A 27,683-nucleotide genomic window follows, 5' to 3' on the forward strand; every position below is an offset into this window, starting at 1 on the left:
GGTAACATCTGCTTTTCATACTAGTATCTCTTCTCTATTGATATGAATCAAGCCTCCACTGACTATAATCTCTCCCTCCTTCCTTTCATCTTCAGTCCATCCTCCAGTCACTAATTTTCCTAAAGTGCAGGTCTGACTAGATTATTCACCTACTCAATTCCAGTAGTTCCTTATTGCCATCAGGATCAAATACAAAATGTTCTGTTTAACATTCAAAATACTTTTTAGTCTATCTCTCATTTCTGTGGAGAAGGGAGAAACCTATGGCCAAAGAAGGACTGAAGTATATTATGAAATGCAAAATAGATAATTTTGACTATATTAAAAAGCTTTTGTACAAACAAAACCATTGCAGCCAAGATTAGAAGGGAAGCAGAAAACTGGGAAAAAGTTTTACATCTAAGCGTTCTGATAAAGGCCTCATTATTAAAATATATAGAGAAATGACTCAAATTTATCAGAATACAATTCATTCTCCAGTTGATAAATGTCAAAGAATGTGAACAGACTATTTTCAGAAAAAGAAATTAAAACCATTTCTAGTCATATGAAAAAAAATGCTCTAAGTCATTATTAATTGGAGAAATGCAAATTAAGACAACTCTGAGGTACCACTTCATGCCTCTTAGATTGGCTAAGATGACAGAAAAATATACTGATAAATGTTAAAGGGGATGTGTGAAAACTAATGCCAGATTGTGAAATGTTCTCCAACTATTTTGGAGAACAATGCCTAAAGGGCTTTAAAATTGTATATAAACTTTGATCTGGCAGTCTAACTACTGGGTCTGTATTCCATAAAAAAAGAAAAACATGCAAAAATGTATCAGTCCTTCTTTTAGTGACAAGGTACTAGAAATTGAATTGTTACCTATCAGTTGAAAAATAGATTATTGTTCTATAAAAAGATGAACAGGCTGACTTCAGAAAAGCCTGGAAAACTTACATGAACTGATGCTAAGTAAAATGAGCAGAACCAAGAGGGCATTGTACACACTAAGAACAAGATTATATGATAAACTGTGGAGCCAACTCTTCAACAATTATATGATTCAAGACAATTCTAACAGACTTGTGATGAAAAGCGCCACTGGCATCCAAAGAGAGAACTACAGAGAATGAATGTGAATCAGATCATAGTATTTTCATCTTTGTTGTTGTTTGCTTGTTTTTTTTTTCCTTTTGATCTGATTTTTCTGGCTCAGCGTGATGAATATGGAAATATGTTTAGAATTGCACACGTTTAATCTATATCAGATTGCTTGCTATCTTGGGGATGGGAGAAAAATTTGTGAATATGAATTTTGAAAACTATCTTTGCATGTATTTGGAAAAATAAAATATTATCAAAACCACTGCTTAGAATTATTTTGTAACAATGGAATCTTTCCAAATAGGGTCAACAATAAAGCATTGTATAAAAAAGAAAACTAAAAGATTAAAATGATAATGTTCTTGGTTGAGCCAATTTTGTGCTATGATAAGCAAATTAACAAGAATATGCTTTCATGAAATTAGGAAAAAATAAAATTCATTTGAAAAAAAACAAAAGTTCAAGCATATCAAGAAATGGGGTCCTAAAGAATGACACAACTGGAAACGACTAAACAACAAAGGCCCCATCCAGGTCCAAATCCTATGATTTTCTAAGCCTTAGTTTCTTCATAGATAAAATAGGATTATTCTATAAGGGATTTTTTCTAGTGTCTCCTAAACATCATTCTTCACTTACATATATGCCTTAAAAGATATCTAGGTGGGTGGTGTACTTGTAGCTTTACTCCCATCAGTTTCCTGGCTGGATTCTCAGATCTGATCTGTCTTAACCTGTATCCTTCATAGAATGGAATTGATTCTCATAGCAGAGGGAGAGATACTGACTCTTCCTTAAAATGTCAATAACTACAAAATTTCAGAGTTTGTTTCCAAACTGAAATTAAAAAACAAACATCTAGAAACAGTTTTGTATTCCCTTAATTAAAGCCAGGTCACTCCTCTGAACTATGAAAATCATAGTATAAGATTGAGCAACTGTATCAGACTGTATTTTTCCAAATACATACAACTGTAATCAGACATTTATAATCCCATTCTATTAATAATTTCCCTTTTCTATCTTAGTCCTTTTTCCTTTTCACAAAAACCTGTTTCCTCCATGAAGACACATCATCCCCTCTCCAATTCTAGAGATGCCCTCATTTTCTAATCCCTGGACACAATGGGCAAGGAGGAAGTCATACTCCTGTCTTCTCACTGCCACTTCCAGATTCTCCTTCCCCCCCTGGCAATTTTTCCTTCTTTCAAGTTCAAGTTTTTTCACTCTCAAGGAGCTCCCATGCTTTCCTTCCTTCTCTGGGATAAAATAAAAACTCTTTTGTTTAGCTTTTAAAATCTTTCACAATCTTGCTTGTCTACTTCTCTGACTATTTCACATTCTTTTTCTCTATAAACTCTATGTTCTAACTAAACTGGCTCAGATTTAAATTTTGTCTCTGAAACATATAGAAATCATTTAATTATCTAATCCCAGGCAATATTCCAAGATAGTAGAGCAGATCACGATTACTTCAAGAGAGAGAAGAGAGTTACCTCCTAGGAATTTCTTATATTAACAAAAAATACCAGTCTGGTTCAAGTATTCTTGTAACACTTGAGCAAAACACTGAGAAAAGGTTACAAATCAACAATTCTTTTCTTAAGCCGCTTTTACTGGTTATTTAGGGAAGTTCCTTATCTGGCTAGGGAATAGAGATTCTTTTCATGAGAGAGGCCTTCAAGTCATGAGGACCCAGGGCTACTATCATAAGGTACACCAATAGAGCTTAGAAGACCGTAAGAGAGAAATGACTGAGGGACACTGACAAGGTGAAGAGGTGGGACAATCTTCATCTTCATGATATGAATTATCTCCATGATGTTCATGGGAAAACTCAGGTCTAAAGAAGTTAAATCTTTCCTGAGGTTACAAAGATTGCAAGTCAATGGAAAGACCAGGTCTTCTGAATCCTAGCTTCATATTCTTTTTTATTACTATATCAAGCAAAGTAATAGAATTCCATACTATGTAAAGCAACCACAACAAAAGATACAATGTGTACTTTTATAATACATTTTCTTTACTATAATAATTGTTACAACCTTAAAAGAAGTAAAGTCAATTGTAATTTATGTGAAAATTTCTCATTTTTTAATGAAAAACAAACTTAATGCATAATTTACACGCAGGCAGGCAGAAATCAATAAACCCTCTTTTTAAATACAATTTTTACTTATTTGACATACAGTAAGTTCTCCAGTCTCCAAATGTAGTATAAAACTAAGAAAATAGTCTCCAACTGTCTTCAAAGTTGTTTCCTCAGATAAGATCAGCAACTAAAATAAAAATGAGGTACAAATGAAAAAAGGCTATTAAAAAAGTAAAAAGGACAAAACGTACAATTAGACATCAGTACTGCATTTTTCTAAAAATCTCAAAAATAATAACCTACACAGAGGCTGACTTCTTAATACACTTACCATTCATGGGCATTTCATCAATTTGTGTTGAGTAGTACTGTTCAATATCTCTGAGAATACGGATGTCATCATTCTTGACAAAATTAATTGCAACACCCTTTCGGCCATATCGACCTGATCTCCCAATTCTTTAAGAAGAAGAAGAAAAAAAAAAAAAAAAAGATTTAGTTATAATTATTTAGTAAATATATCAATGAGAATATATTTTTAAAAAAGCACACTCAAGTACCTGTGTATGTATAATTCTCTATTATTGGGTAAATCATAATTAATGATTAGAGAGACTTGAGGAACATCTAATCCTCTGGCCCAGACATCTGTCGAAATGAGTACTCGGCTGAAAAAAATACAAAAAATAATTTAATTGTGTAAAATATTAACCTTAATATAAACATTAGTTGGTTTGTATTATTTTTACTTGACAAATAGTTTAAAAAAAATAACTCTTCTACCACCTTGGTGATTACAATATTAATCAACCTTGATTTGGTGGAGACAAGCACAATTGAAGTCAGGCTTTAGAAAAAGTGGAGGGGGAATTTTTTTCCTATGCATCTAGAACACCTAATAAACATTATTTGCCTATTCCTATTCTATGAGATATTAGACTCCTTTTGAATTTAGCTATTCAATACCAGTCTCCTTTCAATTCTTGAGTCATTGTTTTACCAAACAAAATGCATTCTTTTGTTTCATCACCTATCCATCACCTAGGTAAATAACTAAGCAGGTATATATGCAAACTGTCTTCCAGTTGTTTTTTTTTTTTTTTTTTTAAACCAGCATGATCCCTTCACATAGTTTTCTGCTGGCTACATTATTGTAAAGGAAAAGGGAAAAATAACTTTCTAAAAGAAAAGCATAAAAATTGAGAATTAAAATATAGGGAATTTAGGCAATAAAGAGAAAAAAGGACAATATGTGCTGGTCCTAAGTATAATTTTCTTCTTCTTCATCATCATAACAGTTTTATTGTACTTTTAAAGTTTACAAAGAGCTTTACAAACATCTCATAACAAGCCTGACAAGTAGGTACTATCATTGCTCATTTTACAGATGAGAAAGTGAGACAAAAGAGATTAATTGACTTGCCCAGAGTCACAGAGCTATTTAGTGTCTAACACTAGATTTGAATTCAACTCTTCCTGACATCAGATCAAATTATTAAGTTTGACATTATTCTCTCTATTTTTTTGGTAACCCTACATAATGCCAAGGTGTCAAATTGACCTCATGGTGTCCTCTAGTATCCCAAGGACTTTTTATTGCAAAGTTCCCACCTTACTAGCTTTCACCCTCAAATTATCAAGTCCATGTTTCCCACAGGGACTAGTAAGTTTCCTTGCTGCTGACTGATTTTTATCTTACAAATTTTATTTCTCATGTCACATCCATACTTTTTCATGTGTGTGTCCTAAAATAGGGCCTTACAAATTTACTGAATAACAAGCTAGGATATAACATGAATAGATTTGTGTGTTAATCCATCCTTGTTGCTGAAGGTATTTTTAAAAAAGGATTCCTGAGCACATCAATGCTTTAAACCAAAAGACAAAGCAAAGAGGTCTCCTGAGATGAAAATATTAGGTACTGTGACATGTTAGTAATATTCTAAAACATTAAGAGACTTTTAGGAGGTATCTGAAATCACACTATATAAGCAATCACATCATACCCTCTTTTTTAAGGTTGCCCTAATCACAGCACTTCTATTGAATTATGCTAACCTTGCACCAGATCTAAACTCTTTCATGATGGACTCTCTCTCTTTCTGGGGCATGTCTCCATGCATTGATGAAACGGTGAAATTGGCTTCTCTCATCTTTTCAGTCAGCCAGTCTACCTATAAGCAAAATAATCAGAAAAATGTTAAGTTCATAGACACATGGTTTAACCAAACCTGAAGATTTTAATTCAATGTTAGTTTAACAACCAGAAGAATCAATGAAAGAACAGTAGGTTAAGAAATTCTTTACAAATAAGGGTTTTGGAAAAATGTTATTTTGTCCAGCTACTACCAATCAGATCATTATTTTGTGAGACCTGAGACCACATCTCATGTAAGCTCCATAGAATTTTGTGGTCTGATAATTATTTTTATAGAAAAATAAAACTATTGCCACTGAACATTTGCCTTATTCTGAAATGAATCAGAATACAGTTCATGTCATTAAATGCCTTTCAAATAAATATTTTCAACTCACTAAAAAAAGAAGATAGGAATCATCTATCACACAGCTCACAAAGCAAGAGTTAATGGATTTTTCTATAAAGTACTGGACCTAAAAAATTGCATTTAGGATAAATACTGAGTTCCTAAAATTAGAGAAGATGAAATGAGTTTTTGGAGGCAGATGAAATTGGACGTGTCTTATAACAGCAACTAAGAAACAATTTCTTATTCCTCTAACATCATAATCTAAATTAATAATGGAACCCTACCCCCATTTTTTCCCAATTAGGTAAAAAGTGATTACTATACCTTCCTTTTGGTATTACAAAAGATGACTGCTTGAGTGATGGTCAAGGTATCATAAAGATCACACAAAGTATCAAATTTCCATTCTTCCCTTTCCACTGCCACAAAAAATTGTTTGATTCCTTCGAGAGTCAATTCATCACTTAAAGAAGAGTTTTAAAAATTACACAAAGCTTTTTAATAACTGATTTAATGTAAAAATCTCTTACCAATACACCACTATATTACAAACTGACCATAAAAAATGTCACTAAGTAACAAAAGCTTAAAAACTTTTTAGCACAACAAAAATTTCAACATCATATAACCTCTACCATTGTATATTTTGTTACCATTATATAAATGTGCAAGATTAAATATTTGATATTAGAACTAGATTAGATGAACAACCAGGAGAATTCTCCCAATTAAAATTTTAATTTAAAAATTCCAAACAACAATGAACATTACACAGTTAAAGTTAATAGTTACAATAAATGGCCTAAATCATTAATAGGTTAGATACTATACTAATCCAGGAAAATTAATTCCAAGATCACCTACCGTTTTACTAAGATGCGAATTGGATCAGTCATGAATTTGTTGGTCATTTCTAAGATTTCATGTGGCAATGTAGCACTGATTAAAACCACCTGAGTAGCTGGAGGCAGGTATCTGTACACATCATAAATTTGTTCCTTGAACCCTATTAAAAGAAATCAAATCATTCAAGAGCAATATTCCCTCTCATATTTCCACTGTATTGTTGAGTGTAATGATTTTAAGTTCTTTATCTGCCACATTGTAGCTGTATATAACCCATGAACAAATCACCTCTCTTCTCATAGTGCCCCAAAAGTTCCAGATGAATAACTGATCTGCATTGGTTAAAGAAGTTTGTACCTAAAGAGTTCCCCAAACGTATAAAACCACAGATACAGATCAAAAACTTTGTGAGCAGATAACCATGAGTAATACACTCAATAGATTGAGCAAATATGAACTTGCACTAGTTTTATAATACAAATGGAAGAAATTATATATATAAATAGACATCATAATTGTTACTGTGCTTCATCTGGCTGGCCCCTCTGGACTATTGTCTACAAATCTGAAAGTGACTCTGAAGACTTCTAGACCTATCTCTTATTTTAAAGATGAGGAAACTGAAAGCCAGAGAAGGTAAGTGACTGCACCATGGTAATACAGTAGTAAACATAATAAATTCTTGGCATAAACCAGATAACTTCTAGGGTATTCAAGTTGCAAAGTTAAAACAAATTTTTACAGCTTTCATTTCTGATAATTCTATATAATTTGTAGGAGAGAAATAAGAAATTATCTGGTCCACGTCTCTTAAGGCAGACTGAGGTAGGGAAAAAGCACTTAGATCCAGCTTATAGTTTTTACAGCTTATAGTGTGATCACCTTCAATGCACATAATCTTTTGGGGCCTAAGTTTTCTCAGCTGTAGGATGATGTTTAAGCATGCATTTTGAACTGGAAAGAAATTTAGGGGCCATCTAGTCTATGGTAGATTAAGTGATTTGTCTAAGTGGATCCAGGTAGTAAATGGCAAGAGTCTCAGATTTGAACACAAACACCAAGCATTCTCTCCAAAGTAACACATGTAACCTAGCTGAGGTCCAGGGAGGTTAAATGTCTTTTAAGGTAAAAGATATTCAGGAATAGTACTTGGATAAGAACACCAACCTTCTTTCCTCCCTCCCCCCAACTTTAAGTCTAGTATTCTTTTTACTACACTAAATAAAACACACATTTCTCTCAACCACACATACAATTGAACCAATACCAAATGCCACCTCTTCCCCCCCTCCCAACTACCATTTACCCAAAGATCCTCTATCTGATTCTTAGAACCAATGTTACCTGAAAAGCAACAAAGTTAGTAAGAGTAACCAAGCTCTTCCATGATTCTGAATATTCTAGTGCCCAAGATCTAGAGGAAATGAAAAACCATTAGTCTTGGGGCCGGTTGACTGAGTCAACACAAATTTATGCTCTTTAACCTCAGTTGGGTTCTATTTTAAATCTTTTATTTCTTGTTAACTCTTTAGTAACTTCCCCACAACAGTGCATCCAATCTTTTCCCATAGTCCTATAACCCACAATCCTATTGCCTTTACTCTTAAATGTTTCCTTTTAGAGCTCTTGAAGAAAGCATCTTTCTTTTTCACTAAGACTATGATCCTCATCTCATCTCCTTTGACTTCTTCTGAGACTTATCAATTATTCTTCCTTTCTCTTACATAATAGCTTATAATTTACCTTTAGCTAAGTATAAATAAAACAGAATCATAAGAGACATTTTTGTCCTCTGAGGTAAAGTAACAGTTTATTGGTAACAACACTAAATAGATGAATTTTCAAACCAAAAGTTAAAATAGATACCTAAAAAATACCTAAATATGGAGTTTACTATATCCCACCATGGTAAATCAACAACAAAAAAAGTGTTGTTCTTAACACAGGAAGATTATAATTAAGACCAACCATCAACAGGGCATATGTTAAGTTCCAATACTTAAATCAATCTCTATATACTATAAAGCCCACTGCCTCTTTTTGAACAATATTAGATATTTCAAAAGTAATTGGCTAGCATTAGGAGTATAATATACAGGATTAAAGTAAAATATAAGTAGTGTAAATCAGAACTAAAATGAAAACCTTGGTCTCATAATACTCTATGTTTTTAGTCTACTGAGGTAACAAAAGTAAATCTGACCCGATGGACCATATATGATAGTTTCAACGCCCTCCAAAATAACCCAAGGTTTATATCCCTAATTATATCAGACTATTTTTCAAGATGTAAGTTATTAAATACATCCTCAAATTCATGGTAAAGCATTATTCCTTACTTTTAGCCAAGCATACCTTTATTAAGCATTTCATCCGCTTCATCCAAAACCAACATCTTGATAGCACGGGTTCTTAAACTTCTGCGACGAATCATATCTACCATATTAGTATAAAAAAAAGATGATTCTGAGAAATATCTGAGAAAATACTTAGAAAATACTGAGAAATCATATGTAAACATAAGACTTTAGCTGATTAACCAATAAATCGAAAAATATTTAAGTTCATCTATGAAATGCCATTAATCAATCAATTAATAAGCACTCATCAATGGCCTATATTATGTGACAGGCACTGCATGGGGTCACTGAGGATAGAAAAGCAGGAAATGGTCTCTGCATTCAAGAGGTTTATAATCTATAACAGGAAACAACATATGAAATATACACACATGGGAGGGAAAGAGTGAGTGAGGGATGAAGGATAGGAGGAGAGAGAGGGAAAAAAATGTGGTTAGGAGAACACAGCCGCTTAAAGACAAACAGGAAAAGATTTTTGTAGAAGTGCTCCAGCTGAACTTTAAAGAAACTAGGAATTCTAAGAAATGGAGGTAAGGAATACGTGCATGTCAGGCATGAGGAGAAGAGTCTGTACAAAGGCATGGACCATGAGAAGAGATGGAGTTGTCAGTGGTAAGGAAAAGCAACAAGGTCAATTTAGCTGGATTGAACAGTGCTTGAAGGAGAGTAACCTATAATAAGACTGAAAATTAAGTTTAAATTAGGTTGTAAAGAATATTAAATGCTAAACAAAAATGGTAGTCATAGAAAGAAAGGAAAAACATGAAGTAAGGCAATCAATAAGAGATTTCGGATATAAACATTTAAAAAAAAGAATTTTAAGCTACTAAAAACTATGAAAGACTGCTTTAAAATACTAACACTAAGTGCAAATGAAAACAGAGGCTTAACTCAGCCACACTGGCCAAAATGACCAAAAAAAAAAAAAAAAAAAAAAATGGAATAATCAATATTGGAAAGATAGGCAAAATACACTCAGTAAAGCAATTATTTAAAGCCAAGACTTCTAGAAAGCAATTTGAAATTGTGTTAAAAAAAAAAAAAAAAAAAAAAAAAAAGTAATTAAAAAGTCAATACTCCTGACCCAAGGTTCCACTGTTAGGCAAATTGCTCAAAGAGGTCAGACAGAAAAGTCTCATATATGTCAAAACCATCTTTGTTTCAGTCCACTGATTGGGAAATGTCTATAAACAAATTATGAATATTTTAGACTTTTAAAGATTTATTGAAATTTTGCACTGAAAAAAAAAAAAAAAAAAAAAAAAAAAAAAAACCATAAATGAAGAACTTAGAAAAACATGAAATGATGCAAAGTAATCAAAAAATGTAAATGGAAGGGAGAAAAAATGTCTGGTAAATAGGACAAAAAAATTAGAATGATCGAACTTTGTTCTGAAGAAGAGATGAGGAACAGGAAAGGGTAGTTTGAAGGAGGGAGGAGTAGTAATATATGCTGCCAATCAGGCAATATGCTGTTTTGCTAAGTATTTTTTTGTCCTCTGAGTTGGCTAGTAGGAGGATATATTTGTAAATACGGATGATATAAAACCAAAATATTACTAAAAATTATTTAAAAAACAAATCATTGATAACTTTAGAAAAAGCAGCTTTGATTTTCTGATTAGTTGGAAAGTCAGAATTTATAAAGGTTGTGATATGAAAGAGGCAACAAAACTGAAATTATTTTTCCTAGGAGTTTGTAACAAGAAGAACAAAATAAGATGAGCACTTGAAAGGATGGTAGGGATCATGAAAAGATTAAAAAAAAAAAAAAAAGGGCATGATATGATATGCTTACCAAATACACGACCTGGTGTACCAGCAACAACATGCTGCCCGTAATCCAATTTCCTGATGTCTTCACCAACATTTGTCCCCCATTACAGCCATGACATTGAACATTCATGTAATCACCAAGAGCAAGAAGACCCTGAATACAAGGGAGAAAAATATTAACTTACTGCTCTCTATTCCCAAATAACCTCTACAAAGGCAGACTTTTAAGTTTATTAAATTAAAAAATAGACTATTGCTATTCTACAGTAGAGCTAAAAGGGGCCTTAAAAATGCCTTAAAAATCATCTAGTTCAATTGCTTCCTTTAAAAAAAATTTTTTTGTGAGATAATTGGGGTTAAGTGACTTGCCCAGCGTGCACAGCTAGGAAGTATTAAGTGTCTGAAGCTGGATTTGAACTCAGGTCCTCCTGACTTCAGGACCACTGCTCTATCTACTGCGCCATTTAGCTGCCCAAAAATTGTTTTATTTTACCAAAAAGGAAACTGAGGATCAGAGAGATTAGAAGACTTGTCCAAGATTCAAACTCAAATCCCATGACTTCAAGTTCAGCAGTCTTTCCAATACACCACACTGCCTTGAAGTTACATCAGTAGATTGTGAGCTCACTTTTTTTTCTTTTCTAACACCTATAAATGCTAGCTGACTACCTCTAAAGCAGTGATTTAGTCTTTATGATGCATCCATCACTACACACTAGTCCAACACCAAACCTAAACAAGAATCCTTTCTACAACCTATTTCCAGAGAAATCCATGGCCTCAACAGAAATCACTTTATACTTTTGCGTAGCCCTAATCCTTAGGGAGGGTTGCCCCCCACCCCTTACATCAAACCTAAATCTACTACTTTAAAACTTCTACCGACTCACTACTCCTAATTCTATCCTATGAGGCCAAAGGAATAAACTTAACCCTCCTTTCTTGTGTCAACTTTTCAAATACCTTAAGACAATTATTATTATTCCTTCCCAAATAAACTCCTCTGCAGACCAAGCATCTTAATTACTTTTAACCCATCTTCATCCAGCATGGCAATGTCAAGATGTTAAATTTGAAGACCATAGGCTAAAGTTAAATCCTTGCTTTTTTGCTTACTACCAATATGCCCTGTTTCTGTGGCTGTAAGAGTTACTTAACATCTCTAAGTCTGTTTCCTTACCTGTGAAATGAGATGCTGGACTAAATGATCTCCTAAATCTTATGAGCTCATGACCCTAGTCAGTGGCCTCAAGACATTCTCTTTATTAATGTGCTTCCTAAAATATGACACATAGAAATGAAAATTCTCCAGAAGTTGTTTGCCCAAAGAGACAACAGCCCTCCTAGTTTTAGACTCTATCACTTTTGAAGCAGCCAACAATTGGAAATATAATTTTTTTTTTTACTGCTTATCAATTTGATTTTGCAGTCTAATGAAACCATTCTTTCCCAAGAACTGTTAATTAACCATACTTGTTCCATCTTACATTTGTGAAATTGTTTAACTCACATATAAGGCACTTATTCCAATTAAACTTCATCTTATTACATCTGGTTTAGAATGTCAAGACCTTGTATTATTTTGACTTTGTCATCCAATAATTAGCTACACCTTCTACTTTGGCATTAACCTATACATTTAATATTTAAGCTATCTATGTTTTTATTTTAAGTGTTTAATTAATCAAAAGGTTAACTAGCATAGGATTAAAATGCAGATCCATTAAGCATTTCACTAGATATTTCTTTCCAAGGAGACAACAAATCATTAATTGCTCTTTGGAGATAATCAATTAATCAGTCCAAATTTACTTAGCTGTACTAGCTTATCTCTCTATCTTAGCTATAAGATTAGCAGGAGACTCTGAAAGAATGCTTTACTAAATATATATATATATATATATATATGTATGTATGTATGTATGTATATTTGTAAAACAGTCCTCCTAACACTGCCAAGAATAAATAGTCTGACACAAACCCTTCCTATTCACCACTGAGTGTTTTAATTGTAAGTTCTAGAATTTTTCCAGGTATTGAAGTCAAGCATACTGGCTTACTGATTGCAGACTGTATTTCCCCCTATTTAAAAAATTATATTATTTGCTCTTCTATAGTCTAGTAGCATCTCATTTCCCAAGATATTTCAAAGATTCTGACCAACAATTCCATAAATTCCATTCACAAAAAAGTATAATTCTCATCTGCTTTTTAGAATTCAGCTTTAAAAGTTACAAATAGCATAGTGTTATGCCAAGTGTGTACACATAGATATTTAAGACAAATATAACACATTTTTAGTTTAATAAGCATTTGACTTTTATTTCCCCACTTCCTTCTTTAATGGAAAAAAAAAAGACCAAGGCATTTTATAAACCAGTAATATAAAAGAACAGACCTATTAATAAATACATAATAATTTATAGCAACTAATAGGAATCACAAAAAGATTACATGTTCTTTTTTGTATAAAGAAAAGTGCAATTGGAAAATAGACTCTAGCAGCTATATTTTTAACTAGAATTATAAAAACAATAATTGTTAATTCATTGAATTTTCTCAGTGTACTCACCTTTTGAATTTGGACAGCTAATTCCCTGGTTGGGGCTAATATTAAAGCCTGGGTTTCTCGCACCTGTTAAAACAAAAACTTAACTTAGAAAACACCATCGGGCTCTTAGTACTTTGAAAGCAGGTTCTAGAATGTCAAAACTCAGATGTCAGCATTTTAGCTATATGAGTTATTTCATATTTTATTTCCAAAGGAGACAAATTTTACAAATATAGAATAACAGATATCAAAATCCAAATATTTTAATTCCAATTACCTAAAGTAGCAAGAAATTGTTTAAAAGCTTCTTGTTCTTTTACTAGAAAACTGTAAATTAATTAAGGGCAAAAAGTACTTAATTTTTAAGACTGAAAATGTTTTGTTACACATTAGTAGATCATAGGATATATTTAAAAGGTGATGATTTACCTGAATATCCAAACACTGGAGAACTGAAATGCTAAATGTTGCTGTTTTACCGGTACCAGACTGAGACCTGTAAAAGCAAAAAATTTTAAGTGAGTTTTTTGTGCATAAGAAAATTTTCAATTATTTCAATTCTAATCCAATAACTAAAGCAAAACAAAAACAAAAAACCCTCAAAGTTCCACTTTTCTTTTTTCTATATTTAAACAACCACTGAATTTTAAAATTAGAAGTAATCTCAGGAACCATTTCATGCAGTCTACATCCTAAAAGAATTACCGTTATAAAATATTCAACATATAAAATTCTATTTTGGATAATAAGTGCTATTATACATATATACTATGAAAAGTAGTAAACTGCCTCAAGCACCTTTTTAAAAGTATAATTTTCTAGATGTTATAAGCCAATGCTATTAAAAAAATCTGGGGAGTATTATATATTTTCTAAAGGACAGCTTTCTCCTCTTTTTTCACTTCATACACAGTGTTTTCTCAAGGTTCATCATTTGAGACTTCTGAAGAATTTTTCCACTAAAAGAGACACTAAGGAAACAAGCTTTTTTGTTGTTTTTAATTTTTTTTAGTTATCAGACATAACAGAATTGGCAAAATAAAGTAGCACCAACTACTTATGCACAAACATTGAATGGCAATCTAAAATAGATTCTCTATTTTTAGCATATGGATGAAAATCATCTTGAAATAAAAGTTACATAAAAGTCTTTTGTTAATAAATTAGGCAAAGCAGAAATAAAGATTTTAGAAATTAAAAAGCTGGAACTTCCATTTAAAAAGTACTAAGTGAAAATTAAATAAATCTTGCGGAAACAAATAAACATGTACAAGATTAAAAAGCCTTTTTACCAGAGTAACTAGAAAAGCAAAATAAATCAACAGTTAAATTAAAAAGAGAAAGCTAGCTAAAATTTTATCAAAATTGAACAAAACTTTTCTAAAAGTCAAGAAGTTAATTAGAATGCTTTTGATTTTTTTTTTTAATTAACCATATAAATTAACTTACTGAGCAATGACATCTCTTCCTTTAATAATTTGTTTGATAGCCCGTTGTTGGATAGCTGATGGTTTCTCAAAACCTATAAAATGAAATATTTACAAAAATGCTTCAGACTTTGCATCCATTTGAAAGGTTTTCTTTCTGTCTTCCATGACTAAATTTTTATTTGTATCTGCAATTTTTATATCATAATAATTTCAGGAAATAAATTCCCAATCCCCCCCTCCCAAACCATCATTTTTATAACAATGACAAAACAGCTATCAGATTCTTTGACTATATTTCTTGGTTTTGGCTACTTGGCTTTTTATTAAGATCTCCATTTGTCAATTTTTGATGATGCTACCAATTAAGTTAGGAATAATTTCAATTATCTGCCATTATTGAGCAATGAATTATCCAGGATGAGTGAATGTTGTAAATAAATGAAATAAATTTACCTTTAAATACCAACATTTTAATTCTATTATTTTCATAGGAAACTTTCTTTTTTCCCTTTTAAATAGTATTTTATTTTTCCAATTACATGGAAGACAATTTTAAACATTCATTTTTTACAAAATTTTGAGCTTCAAATTTTCTCCCCCCTCCTCCCCTCTCTGTAAGATGGTGAACAATTTGACATAGAGTATATATAAGCAACTATATAAAACACATTTCTATAAAGTCAAATTGTGAAAAAATAAGTTTAAAAATAGTATGTTTCAGCCTGCAATCAGACTCCTCCAGTTCTTCCATTATGAGTCTTCTAAAATTCTTATATCACTATACTGCTGAGAAGAGCTAAATCATAGTTGATCACTGTACAATGTTACTGCTAGTGTGTATATGTGTACATATGTGTGTGTGTGTGTGTATATATATTATATATTATATATATATAAAATGTTCTGGTTCTACTCAATTCACTTTGCATCAGTTCATGTAAGTCTTGATGGAAAACTTTCTAAAGTGTGTTAGTAAACAGAGTAGACTAGGCAGCTTTTAAATTTTTTTTCTTGATAATTCAGAGTGATTGCCATGAATATCCACACTGAACTGTAATTTAGCAATTATTTAGTTTCCAGATTGTTATTTTTGAATTCTTTTCTGGGAGTAAACTCATGGATTTATTTTAATGACACTTCTTTTTTCTGCTCAAAGGTCTTTTCACTTATTGTTCTTCCAAGTTCGTCCATATATAAGACTGCTGAGAATCCAGATATCAAAAATCAGAATAGTGAATAAACAGTGGGCCATATAAAATGATAGATGAAATTTTTAGTTTCAATAAGATATCTTTGCTCATGTTGATTCCCTCTTTGAAATGTGCTGAACCCCCTTATATGTATTCTAATTCCACCTTCAAGATGAGGAACCAAAAATAAATGAAATGATAAAGCCAGGGATGGGAGAGAGGCAAGATCACATGGAAACAAAAAGTTATGGATGAGAATAGAAGGGATATCCTGAGTAAGAATTTCAAAATCTGTCTTTGAGCCCACATCATCTATTTTCTATAACCTTTCTCTCCTGCATTATCTACTAAGTATCCTCATACTGTCCTTTGCTTGTTCAGCTCTGTTCCTTCTTAATGTCTCCTGTAATCTAAAATTTAGGCTAGGCAAATTGGCCCCTGGATATAGCACTGTATATAGCACATTTATTTCCCTTTAACTAGTATCCACTGAATACCTACTATCATGGGCTTAGTGCTAAAGGACCACCTTGAATTTATTTTGGTACTGACTCAAACGGCAGATTTAACTCAAAAGAATGTTCGAGGAAGAAATTATCTAAAATTATCTATAATTAGCCTGCTCTAGTTTAGATCTGTAACTGATGATGGAACACAATGAAATTATTAAACTCAGCATCGCTATATTTGCTCTACTATGATACTTGAGCAAGATTACTCTATCATCAAATATTTCCTAAGAAACATAGTTCTCTATCACTGTAGGCCTTCAAATAGTATCTGAATAGCTAATAACTGAGAATATATAGTCCCTAGAATTTGGGACCACTCTTTACCTTCCCATTAACTTTCTATATGCAAACTCACAACTGGACAGCTTGGATCTTTGTTCCTCAACAAAAGACAACAAGTCCAACATTGCCAATAGACAGGTATCCTTCAATACAAATAATAAGTTGGTATTTACACAGTACCTTGCTTTATAATTTTTTTCCTATCAAGCTTCATAAGAACCTCCTGAACTAGATAAAGTTTATATTTGATTGCTCTATTTAAAGCTAATCTCAAGTTCAGAAAGATTTTGCCTTGTCAATGGTTATACAACTAGCTAAGAGTCAGAGTTCATTACATCCAGGTCAGTTATGGCTATAGACTTCTTAGGAGGAAACTATCAATCAGGAGCTTAAGATATCAAATAAAATATCTGTACCAGAGACATCCTTTTGATAGAAAAGAGATGGAATTGGGTTTCTCTGAGTTATGGATTTGGGGTTCTTCGGAAGAGACTCAGATCTTTTCCCTATTTATTTTTTATTACTTATTATTCTCCAATTTTAGAAATGTTTGATTTGTCCATAAATGAAAAAAAAAATCATGGTACATCATGTAAACAATTATATATATGTATAAAGTTAAATTTATTTTTACATTGAATATTAAATCTTGTTCATGTAGCATCTTTAGCCCTTTATAATTTTAGCTAATACTGCAACTTTAAAATGCTCATTTTAAAGCTAATCTCAAGTTCTACAAGAATTTGTATTTCTATATTTCTACAAGATCCCTGACATTTAAAAACTACCAGTGATGGGAAACTCATTACCATGTGTGCCAATTCACTGTACTTTTAAGCAGCTTAGTGATGATCTTTAAGCATCCTATCACTCACAATATGAGGCAGTAATCTCACAGTTCCCTTTTCTCTCTAATAGTATCTCAATTTCAATATATCTTAAACTACTTTTTTTCATTTCCCCCCAATTGTTGTTCTATTTCTTCTCATCTCACTGACACTATAATTTACTTAAGTGCCCTTGTGTTCATAAGCTTTTGTTATTTTTTGATACCAACAAAGACATATCAGTCACAATTTTTCTTGTATCCACTTTAATCTCTACTACTACCAATCTCAATGCTACCACTATATTACAAAATCATACCTTATCATCAATATATCATATAGCCTCCAAACTATTTCGTACCTCCAAACCATCCTTTGTGCAAGAATTATCTCAAGTCTATATTTGTTATGGCTTTTTGCTTAAAACCCTTCTTTATTATATCACGTAAAATTTAAATTCTTTAAAATTTGGCATTCAATGTCCTCTCCACAATCTGGTTAGAGCAATCAAATATAAACCATATGGTCAACCACCACCACCACCACCACCTCCCCACTCAATAAATTCAATGGCTCCTAAAAGATGCTCTCTTTGGTATTCACAGCCCTTCATAACCCAGCCCCCTCCTACCTTTTCAGACTTCTCATAGCTTATTCCCTATCACCAACTCTTCTATTCAGTGATACTAGTCTCCTTGCCATTCCATTAACAAGACACTCCATCTCAGCATTGGACATTTTCTCTGGTTGTTCCCCACACCTGAACTCTCTCCTTCCTTTCTTTAGCTTATTGACCTCCCTAGATTTCTTTAAGTCCCAACTACATTTTGTTTTTTAAATAAAAGCCAGCCTCAGCCCTTCTTTAATTTTTCTGTCTGACCTCTTTGAGAAATTTGCCTAACAGTGGAACCTTGGGTCAGGAGTATTGACTTTTTAATTATTATTATTATTTTTTAAACACAATTTCAAATTGCTTTCTAGAAGTCTTGGCTTTAAATAATTGCTTTACTGAGTGTATTTTGCCTATCTTTCCAATATTGATTATTCCTGTTTTTTTGTCATTTTGGCCAGTGTGGCTGAGTTAAGCCTCTACTGTTTTCATTTGCACTTAGTGTTAGTATTTTAAAGCAGTCTTTCACAGAGTTTTTAGTAGCTTAAAATTCTTTTTTTTTAAATGTTTATATCGGAAATCTCTTATTGATTGTCCTACTTCATGTTTTCCTTTCTTTCTATGACTACCAACATCATTTTTGTTTAGCATTTATTGTTGCACCTATTAAATTGAGTTCCTTGAGATTAGGAACTGTCTTTTGCCTCTTTTTGTTTGTGGTTAGCACCATGCCTGTACTTAATAAAGTTTATGGATTGACTGATTCTTGGCTTTGTATCTCTAGCAGAGTACATATATTTTGTATCTCCACAAAGTACACATACTTAAAACTATATTAATTTTGAGTTATAAATGACAGATTATTAGAATTCAAAGTAGTGAACATTTACAAACCAAAGGTATAGTCTCTGCTACATAGTATTATTCTCCCTATTATGTGAATTGACTTGTCACTCTAAGACTTAGTGGTAAATTCAGCTTAGCACTTTCTCATTCTGAACATGAGTGGGAAGAGTATTAGACTTGGAATCAGACAAAACTTGACTTTGAAGCTATAGTCTATGGGAAAGTCATTGACTCTTCCCTATCTTCACTGGTATAAGAATACCTGTAATACCTATCTCAGGATTTTTGTTGTGCTCAAATGAAATCATGTATGCAAAGTGTTGTGTAAATTTTAAGACACTATGTAAATGTCATCTGTTATCATTAGTCAACACTAACTAATGTAGTTTCCTCTATCAGGTTGCAGAGGAGTATCTGAGGAGTGAATGATATGGCCTCTGATCTTAAGATATATAATGTGTCTGGTTGAGAAATAAGAGCATATGTAATAAGTCACATTTATATTATGTGAGCCACAGAATGTAGGTGAGGAGGAAAAGGGAGGCTTGTGATAGTCACAGTAATGCTTTCATTGAACACAATTAAAAATTAGGTCTAAAAGTGAAGGGTTGGGGAGGAAAGATAACAAGTTCCATTTTGAACATGTTTGATTTAAGATGTCTATTGGACATCCAGTTCAAGATATATTAAAGGCAGTTGAAGATGTAAGACTATGTCAGCAGAGAGTTTAGGACACGGATTTGAAAAAAATTAAATCCATGGGGACTGGTGAGATTACCAAGTGAACAAATAACAAAATGTTGTTCCTAACATTATTATATTAGGTGAAAACAATACGTATACAAACAAGCATATATAAAATGCACATGCTGTACAAAGCCCTGAGGAAGCAGCTTAACTAAATCAAGAAAGATCTGGAGGAGGTGTTTTTTGAGATGAACTCTGAAGAAGCTAGAAAATCTAAGTGACAGAGGTAAGGAAAAAGCACTTTCCAAACATGGGGGCAAACCTATGTAAAAGCAGGGAAATAGGACAGAATGTTTAGTGAAATAAGTTGCATGAAGCAATGTGGCTGGGGGGAAGGGGGGAGAGAGAGAGACTGAGACAGAGAGAGTGTGTGTGAAGGGAAGTACATAAGGACAGCCAGTAGTGAAGTTTTAAATGCCAATAAGGACTTCATACTATATTATTTTCTTTATGGATTCCCTGAATCCCTGAGAATCTAGTTTAAAATCAGTAACTTTTTCAAGTTAAGACACCGAGGATTTTTTTTTTTCCCCAATCTGTCCACATAGGTTTGTGTGATACAAGGCAAGGCCTTTAACCCCTGTTCACCTTAGTTTCCTCAACAGTAAAAAAAAGAAGTACCTACTTCACAGTATATATGAGATATTTATAAAACGCCTAGCATTCACACGTCAAACTCCCAGTAAAGGCCAGAACTAGAGAATTGTCAACTACCGACTTAGCACTTAGTAAGAACCTAACAATTGCCAAGCATAAAGAAGCATTTAACAAATGTTTGCTCCCCCCTTCTTAGGTTCAGTTATAAATTGATATACTTCAATTAAACAAATATTAATTATTACTATCTGCTACTTTACCAATATGATCTTAGCAGGAGCAGTGAATATTGGAGCTTCAAGACCAGGATTTGACTGTGGACCCCCAATGCTACAATCAAGAAATTGACTAAAAAGATAATCTACATCTCCGTATCTTTAACTGTAAAACAGGAATAATAACATTTGTATCCAACCTTATGGGAATGTTGTGAGGAAAAGTCTTATTTATGTGACCTATAATTATGTTTTTCCCCATTATCCAACCTCATTCTACTTTAAAGGGAGTTTGCAGAACTGTAAAGTACAACAACTTATGATTTAGCGTTCTGGCTAAAGCAGACTGTTTTTTCCTCCCACTAATTCCGGTTACTTTTACTGTTAAAACATTCCCCAGAATCCTTTGGTGAAAGGCTCGTTTTCTCCTTTGTAAAACGAGTGGAGTTGGAGTAGATAGATCATCTCCCAGATAGATAAAGGCACAAAGCAGAAGGATCACAAATGATATAAAAATGCATTAGTCTAGAGAGGTGAAAGCACTTAAGAACCACTAAGTGACTGGGGGACTTTAGGAGCCTCAGTTTTCCTTATCAGAGAGACTGGAAGGTTCTATTTCCAATTCTGCTGAGGGGGCTCTGGGCAGCGTGCCGTTCCCCCCCTCCGGAGCTCGCTCCAGTCTGGAAGTTCGCGGGCTCAGCGGAGGAAGCTCGCAGGACCCGGCAATGAGGTCACCGCGCGGAGGGGTTTGTAAGGCTGAGCGAAGGCCTACCCAGACACCGGCCTCAACCGACACGTCTCTCACTCCCACCAGTTCAGAGCACACTCCGCCCTTCTCCGCCGGGCCCCTGCCTCCTTCCCCCCCTCCCCCCCCCCCCCGCTCGGACCCTGCAGCCTCGCCAGCCCCGCGCACTGCTCACCGTAGGCGTATATGCCGCGCAGCAGGTCCTCCCGCAAGCCCATCGTGTCGAAGGTGGGTGTCACGTCCACCTCTTCGCTGGTCTCGAATTCCACTTTGGTCATGTCTTCCTCCTTCAGCAGCCGCTTTCGCGCCGAACCTGAAGTAGCCATCGTGGCTGTGGCAGCCATACTGCCGAGGAAGCCGGAAAAAGTAGGAGGAGGAACAACGAACTGCTCGCGCAGGCGCGTGATCGTGACCGAGCTGGAGTGGGCGGAGAGCGGGCCAAGGGCGGGCCCAGGGCCTGGTTCGCCTCAGCCTCCTCCAGGCTCCAGAAAGCTTCGTTAAGCCCCCTATATATCAGAGAGAGAATGTGAGAGTTGGAGAAGAAATTCTATTTCCGGAAGGGAAGAAGCCCCGCCCCTCAGCCCTTGGGCGTGCTTCTTAATAACTGCGTGCTCCGAGGCCTGGAGGTTGGGGAAGTAGTTTGGCTCTGCTTTGGGGAGGATCACTCGTAGGATTCTCGCTGTCCTGTGACTTCGGGGTCATACCGCACTGTGCTCCTGGGAAGACATCCCGGGCCTAGAGTTGGAGAGTGTGGGTCAGTTCTAGGCCCAGCTGAGGGAGCGCTTACAGCGCAGACAAACGTTTGTCACAGCCGAGAAGGCTGAAGCTGGGGACCCGAGCTGCCATACAATCAAGAGGCTACCTTGGGAGGGGGGCAGACCCCTGCTCAGCTGAAACACGGGGCTGAGGGCTGGATCTTAGAGAGCTTTCCTAAGGAGAGAGAGCGAGCTCCCAGACCGGCGCTAATGCCTCGCTTTGTCCTCGTGTTCATATGGACCTGATTATCTTTGTACTCTTTTAGGGGGCGCCAATTTTTCTAATAGACATTGTGCAAGAGAGTACTTGTGGGAGAGTATACTCTGTTCGGGGGAGGAATATTTTGTAACTGCTGCTTTAAATGTCTTTGTTAAAAATTTTTTTTATCTACTGGTTGATTGTTAACCCCTTGTGGGGGCTTGCAGACTTTTAGTGGGTACTTACCAGATACCTTGAACTTTTGGAACTTTAATTAAAGGTCTCTAAGCATCAGGCAGAAGTAATCCAACTTCCCAATCATACAAAACTAGGTTCAAACAATACAATAAGATTTTTCTCCTAATTCCCATGATTGAATAAATTCAGCTTCATATGACAGAAATTGGAATAGGCCAATAATTGAATAGAAAAGGAATTGAACTAACTCCAGAATTGATTTGCAAGATAGCATCAGGGTGATTCAATCAGTTCCCACAATGAACTACTTACTGTCTTAATTCCTTCAGTCCTCTCAATCCCCCTTTTTCATTCATAGGGGAATAAGTAGCCCCCTCACCCCAGGAATCACTTATCTATAAGTCAAATCCAGGAGTTTTTTCATATATTCATAATTAAAATTACCTAGACAGATTACAGACCAATTTAGTAACCAACAGATTACAATGAACTAATTTTTGAGGTGATTTACATGTTACCAAAGTAACCACAAAAACTTAAACACTATAAAAAGGCTAAAGAAATACAATATCGATCATCAATAAACTAAAACCAAGTCTGTTTGTATCCTAGTAATCCATTTAATCAGTAGATTTTATGTCTCTAATCCCTGGATAAATTGGACACTCTGCAGTAGGCCTCTTTCTCATAGTAGCAGTTCTAGGGCTCGCAGCTTCTTTGGTTCCAAATCACATGTGAAGGTTTCTGGACAATTCTGATACAAATCTGCTACTAACAAGACATAATACAACTTAATAGCATCTCTTATTGGAATTCAAAATCTTATAAAAAATAAATGACAAAAATTATCTTTACATGTAATTGGAAAAATATTATTCACAACTTATTTAAAACTAAAAGATGGTTAAAATAATTTTATCAAAAATTTTTTTAGAATAGTAACCATTTTATCTTTTATTTCTAATCCTGAAACTTAAGAGAATTTCAGTTTTTATGTATCACCTGCTGTACCACATAAATTCTGCACCTCATTTAAGAAGCTTAAAAACTTTATAAGGGAGGAACAGCTATGTGGTGCAGTGGATAAAGCACCAGTCTTGGAATTAAGAAGACCTAAGTTCAAATCTAGTTTCAGAAAGAGAAACACTCACTAACTGTGTCACTTAACCCCATTGCCTTCAGCAAAAAGTTCTTGAGGGTCTCATTTATAACATGAAGTTTCCTGTTTTTTAAAATTATCATATATTTTAAAAAGGAAAAATCACTTACTTTACAGTTATTAGTACAGTTTTACATCCTTAATTCTATTTTGAGAACTAAAACAATTTTGAGAATTAAAACATACTCAAAGCCTAAATTCCCATCCTAGATACATTTGGATGTATATATATATATATATGTCTGTGTGTGTGTGTGTACATATGTATAATATGTATGTATGTATGTATGTATATGGCTCTTAGAGAAAACAATCTAATCCTATGACTTTTTCAAAATTTACATCTTTGTCTCAATACTTAATTCTCCACTTTAGAGGTATCAAGTATGGAATAATCACATTCAATTAAAGAAATAATCACAATAGTTAACATTTATATTGTGTCTACTATATATCAGATACTACATTGTGGATGTCACAATCATCATATCACTTCCTCACAACAACCCTAGGAAGTAGGTACTATTATTATTTTCTTCTTTACAGATAAGAAGATGGAAGCAAAACAGAGATAACTTGTATACCATCACACAGCTAATAAATTTCTGCAACCAGAATGTTACTCAGATTGCCCTTCGTTTTCATCTTTTTTTCCAGCACCCTTATGTGGGAACCTGACCTGAGATAAGAGGGGGTTAACTGGTTTAGAGAGGAAAGGTTTTTGGAATGGGGTGGGAGTCAGAGGAGACCCTTTATGAGGGTTGGGGTTAGCTGACTTGGGATGGGGAGGACTTCATGGAGTCTCTGATTCAAACAAGAGTTAAGAAGAAATAGCTACAAAAGTACAAACTGAACATGTTTGTTTTGTTTTCTTTACAGTGGCATTACTTTCAAACTATCTGCTTTCCTTCATTACACTAAAACAATAACGATGATTAAAGTGAGCAAAACCAAGAATATACAGGGCAGCAACTTCGTGTGATAATCAATTATGAATAACTTAGCTCTTCTTAGCAATACAATGATGCGATACAATTCCAAAAGACTTATTTTATGAAATGGTATCTGCATCCAGAGAAAGAACTATGAGTTCTGAATGCAGATTGAAGCATACTAGTTTCATTTTTTTTTTTTTTTTTGTCTATATAACCTATGTAAGATTGCTTGCTATTTGCTATTTTGGAAGTGGGAGGGAAAGGAGAAAAAGTTGGAATTCAAAATCTTATAAAAAAATGAATGACAAAAATTATCTTTACATGTAATTGGAAAAATATTCACAACTTATTTAAAACTAAAAGATGGTTAAAATAATTTTATAAAAAAATTTTTTTAGAATAGTAACCATTTTATCTTTTATTTCCAACAAGTTAGGACAGTTGTTATTATTTGCACATAGGGAATATTTAATTTTTCAAAGCATAACTCAATAGTGTCTTTCCTTATACATTATTACTATTGTTAATTATCTTCTTAAATTTATTCTATACAAACTTAGTATTTACTTTTCCATGTGTGTTGTGTTCCCTTAGAGGAATGTAAATTCCTTGAGTTTGTTTCTTTTCTTTGTAATCCCAGTATTTATAAATCATTTTATGTTTTTGTTTTTATTTTTGTAATTCCAAGGATAGTACTTTGAACATAATAGGTTTGTTTGTTTAAATGAATGGATCATTTTCATTTTCTTCCATTCTAGGATATCAGTCTTGAGGAGAAAAAATAAGTGTAATTTGCTCCTGAAAACTTTGCAAAATTTAATTCTTACTTTTTTTTCTTAAAACAAATGGCGGTACCTCAAACTCACTAAAATATTTCAGCATATATTTAGCTTCTATTAAGTGCCATATCAAAGACATGTTTATTATCCATTCCTCCCTACTCCTGGAGGTGTGAGTGCCTCCACCCTCACACTGAGGCAATTGGGGGTTAAGTGACTTGCCCAAAGTCACACAGGAAGTGTTAAGTGTCTGAGACTAGATTTGAACTCGGGTCCTTCTGACTTCAGAGCTATTGCTCTTAGCTACTGCATCATCTAGCTGCCCCTCCCCTTTTTTTCTTCAATAGTATTTTGTTTTTTCAATTACATATAAAGATAGTTTTCAACATTCATTTTTATAAAATTTTGAGTTCCAAATTATTTTTCCTTCTTTCCCTTCCCTTTCCTCTCAAGACAAGAAATCTGATCTAGGCTATAAATGTATAATCATTTTAAACATATTTCCATATTAATCATGTTGTGAAAGAAATATTAGAACAAAAGGGGAAAAAAAAAACAGGAGAGAAAAAAAGTAAATAACCAAAAAGGTGAAAATCATATCCACATTCGGTCTCCATAGTTTTCTCTCTGAATGTGGATGGCATTTTCCATCCCAAGTCTATTGGGATCATCTTGGATCACCACGTTGCTGAGAAGAGCTATTATAGTTGATCATCACATACTCTTGCTGTTACAGTGTACAATATTCTCATGCTAAATTAAATATACTTTGCAAAACCCCAGCCTTAAAATACTCCTACTACCTACATCTCTTTTCACATTCTATTAAGTAGAGCTGGAAAAAAAATGAAACTATGCTAACTGGGTCAAAATTTGTTATCTAATTTCAACTGGGCCCTACCTCTACTACACGGCACTCCTAAAAATCCTTAATTTTATATCTCATTGGGGCAGCTAGGTGGCGCAGTGGATAGAGCACCAGCCCTGAATTCAGGAGGACCCGAGTTCAGACACTTAACACTTCCTAGCTGTGTGATTCTGGGCAAGTCACTTAACCTCAGCCTCAGGAAAAAGAAAGAAAAAAAAAATCCTATCTCATTACAGAACCTGCTTCACAGTCTTTTTTTTTTTTTTTTTTTTTTTTTTACTTCTCTTTATCCCAGAGTTTCACAACAGCGTCTCTTAAACTTTCTCAACTGAGGATCTTGCCTCATACTTCACTGAAAAAATTGAGATTATTGGTTGGAAACTCCATCTTCTCCTCTCATCATTTAGATGTTTTTCCCTACTATCTCATTCCTTACCTCTCTCTTACATGAAGAGGTAGCCCTTCTTTCCAATGCCAACTTCTCTAGGTGTATTTTTGATCCCATATCCTCCCATCTTCTCCAGATTATTCTCACTATCATCTCTATTTTTTTCTTTTCTTCAATCTTTTCCTATCTGCTGTCTTCTTTCTTTTTGCCTAGAAGCATAGCCATGTCTTCTTAACCTAAAAAATCACCCCCAAACCCAACAAAACAAAAATCTAATCCTCACTTGATTCAATTATGCGTGCTAGCCATCATCCTCTGTCTTTTCATTCATTATTACACACCTATTCTGTTCCAGGCATTATGCTAAGTACATAAAAAGGATACATAAAAAGCCAAAGACAGTCCATTCTCAAGGATCTAAAAATTTTCTTGGCAAAACTCCTTAAGAAAGCCATTTTATACTCGTTCCTCTACTTTATCTTCTCTCAACTTCTAAAGTCTCTGCATTCATTCATTCATTCTCTGCAAAGAAACCGCATCATTTAAAGTTACTAATGATTATTACTTCATTGACGAATCTAACATTCTTTTCTTGGGGCAATGAGGTGTTGCAGTGTAAGGTTTGAAGTCAAAAATATATCTTTCTGTGGATATCTGCAACATAAAGAAGATCCAACTCACTTCCAGTTGATCAATGATGGACAGAAACAACTACACCCAGAGAAGGAACACTGGGAAGTGAATGTAAATTGTTAGCACCACTGTCTATCTACCCAGGTTATTTATACCTTCGGAATCTAATACTTAATGTGCAACAAGAAAATGGTATTTACACACATATATTGTATCTAGGTTTTATTGTAACACATGTAAAATGTATGGGATTGCCTGTCATCAGGGGGAGGGAGTGGAGGGAGGGGGGGATAATTTGGAAAAATGAATACAAGGGATAATATTATAAAAAAATTACTCATGCATATATACTGTGGAAAAAAATTCTAAATAAAAAAATATATATATATATTTTCCTGAGTTCAAATCCATTGTCAGACATTTAAGACATTTACTAGCTATGTGACTCTGGGCAAGTCTCTTATCCATGTTTGTCTAAGTTCCTTATCTGTAAAATGAGCTAGAGGAGGAAATGGCAAATCATCCCAGTATCTTTACCTGGAAATCCCCAAATGAGGTCAG

The 27,683-nt window shown here is 33.9% G+C and overlaps 1 protein-coding gene across 1 annotated transcript; it reads right to left on the reverse strand.

The window, feature by feature from the left end:
* Positions 1–3,164: 3,164 nt before the first annotated feature.
* On the reverse strand, positions 3,165–22,201 carry EIF4A3 (eukaryotic translation initiation factor 4A3). Its single transcript, XM_074260347.1, is given in 13 exon segments — positions 3,165–3,372; positions 3,517–3,644; positions 3,746–3,853; positions 5,244–5,359; positions 5,999–6,137; positions 6,539–6,680; positions 8,876–8,956; positions 10,679–10,762; positions 10,765–10,810; positions 13,229–13,291; positions 13,637–13,703; positions 14,657–14,729; positions 21,384–22,201. Coding segments are annotated over 13 exon segments (1,233 nt in total). The 5' UTR covers positions 21,553–22,201; the 3' UTR covers positions 3,165–3,355.
* Between the last annotated feature and the right edge of the window lie 5,482 nt (positions 22,202–27,683).

The sequence above is a fragment of the Sminthopsis crassicaudata genome, chromosome 4 (assembly GCF_048593235.1).
Source record: "Sminthopsis crassicaudata isolate SCR6 chromosome 4, ASM4859323v1, whole genome shotgun sequence".
Classification (NCBI taxonomy): Eukaryota; Metazoa; Chordata; class Mammalia; order Dasyuromorphia; family Dasyuridae; genus Sminthopsis; species Sminthopsis crassicaudata.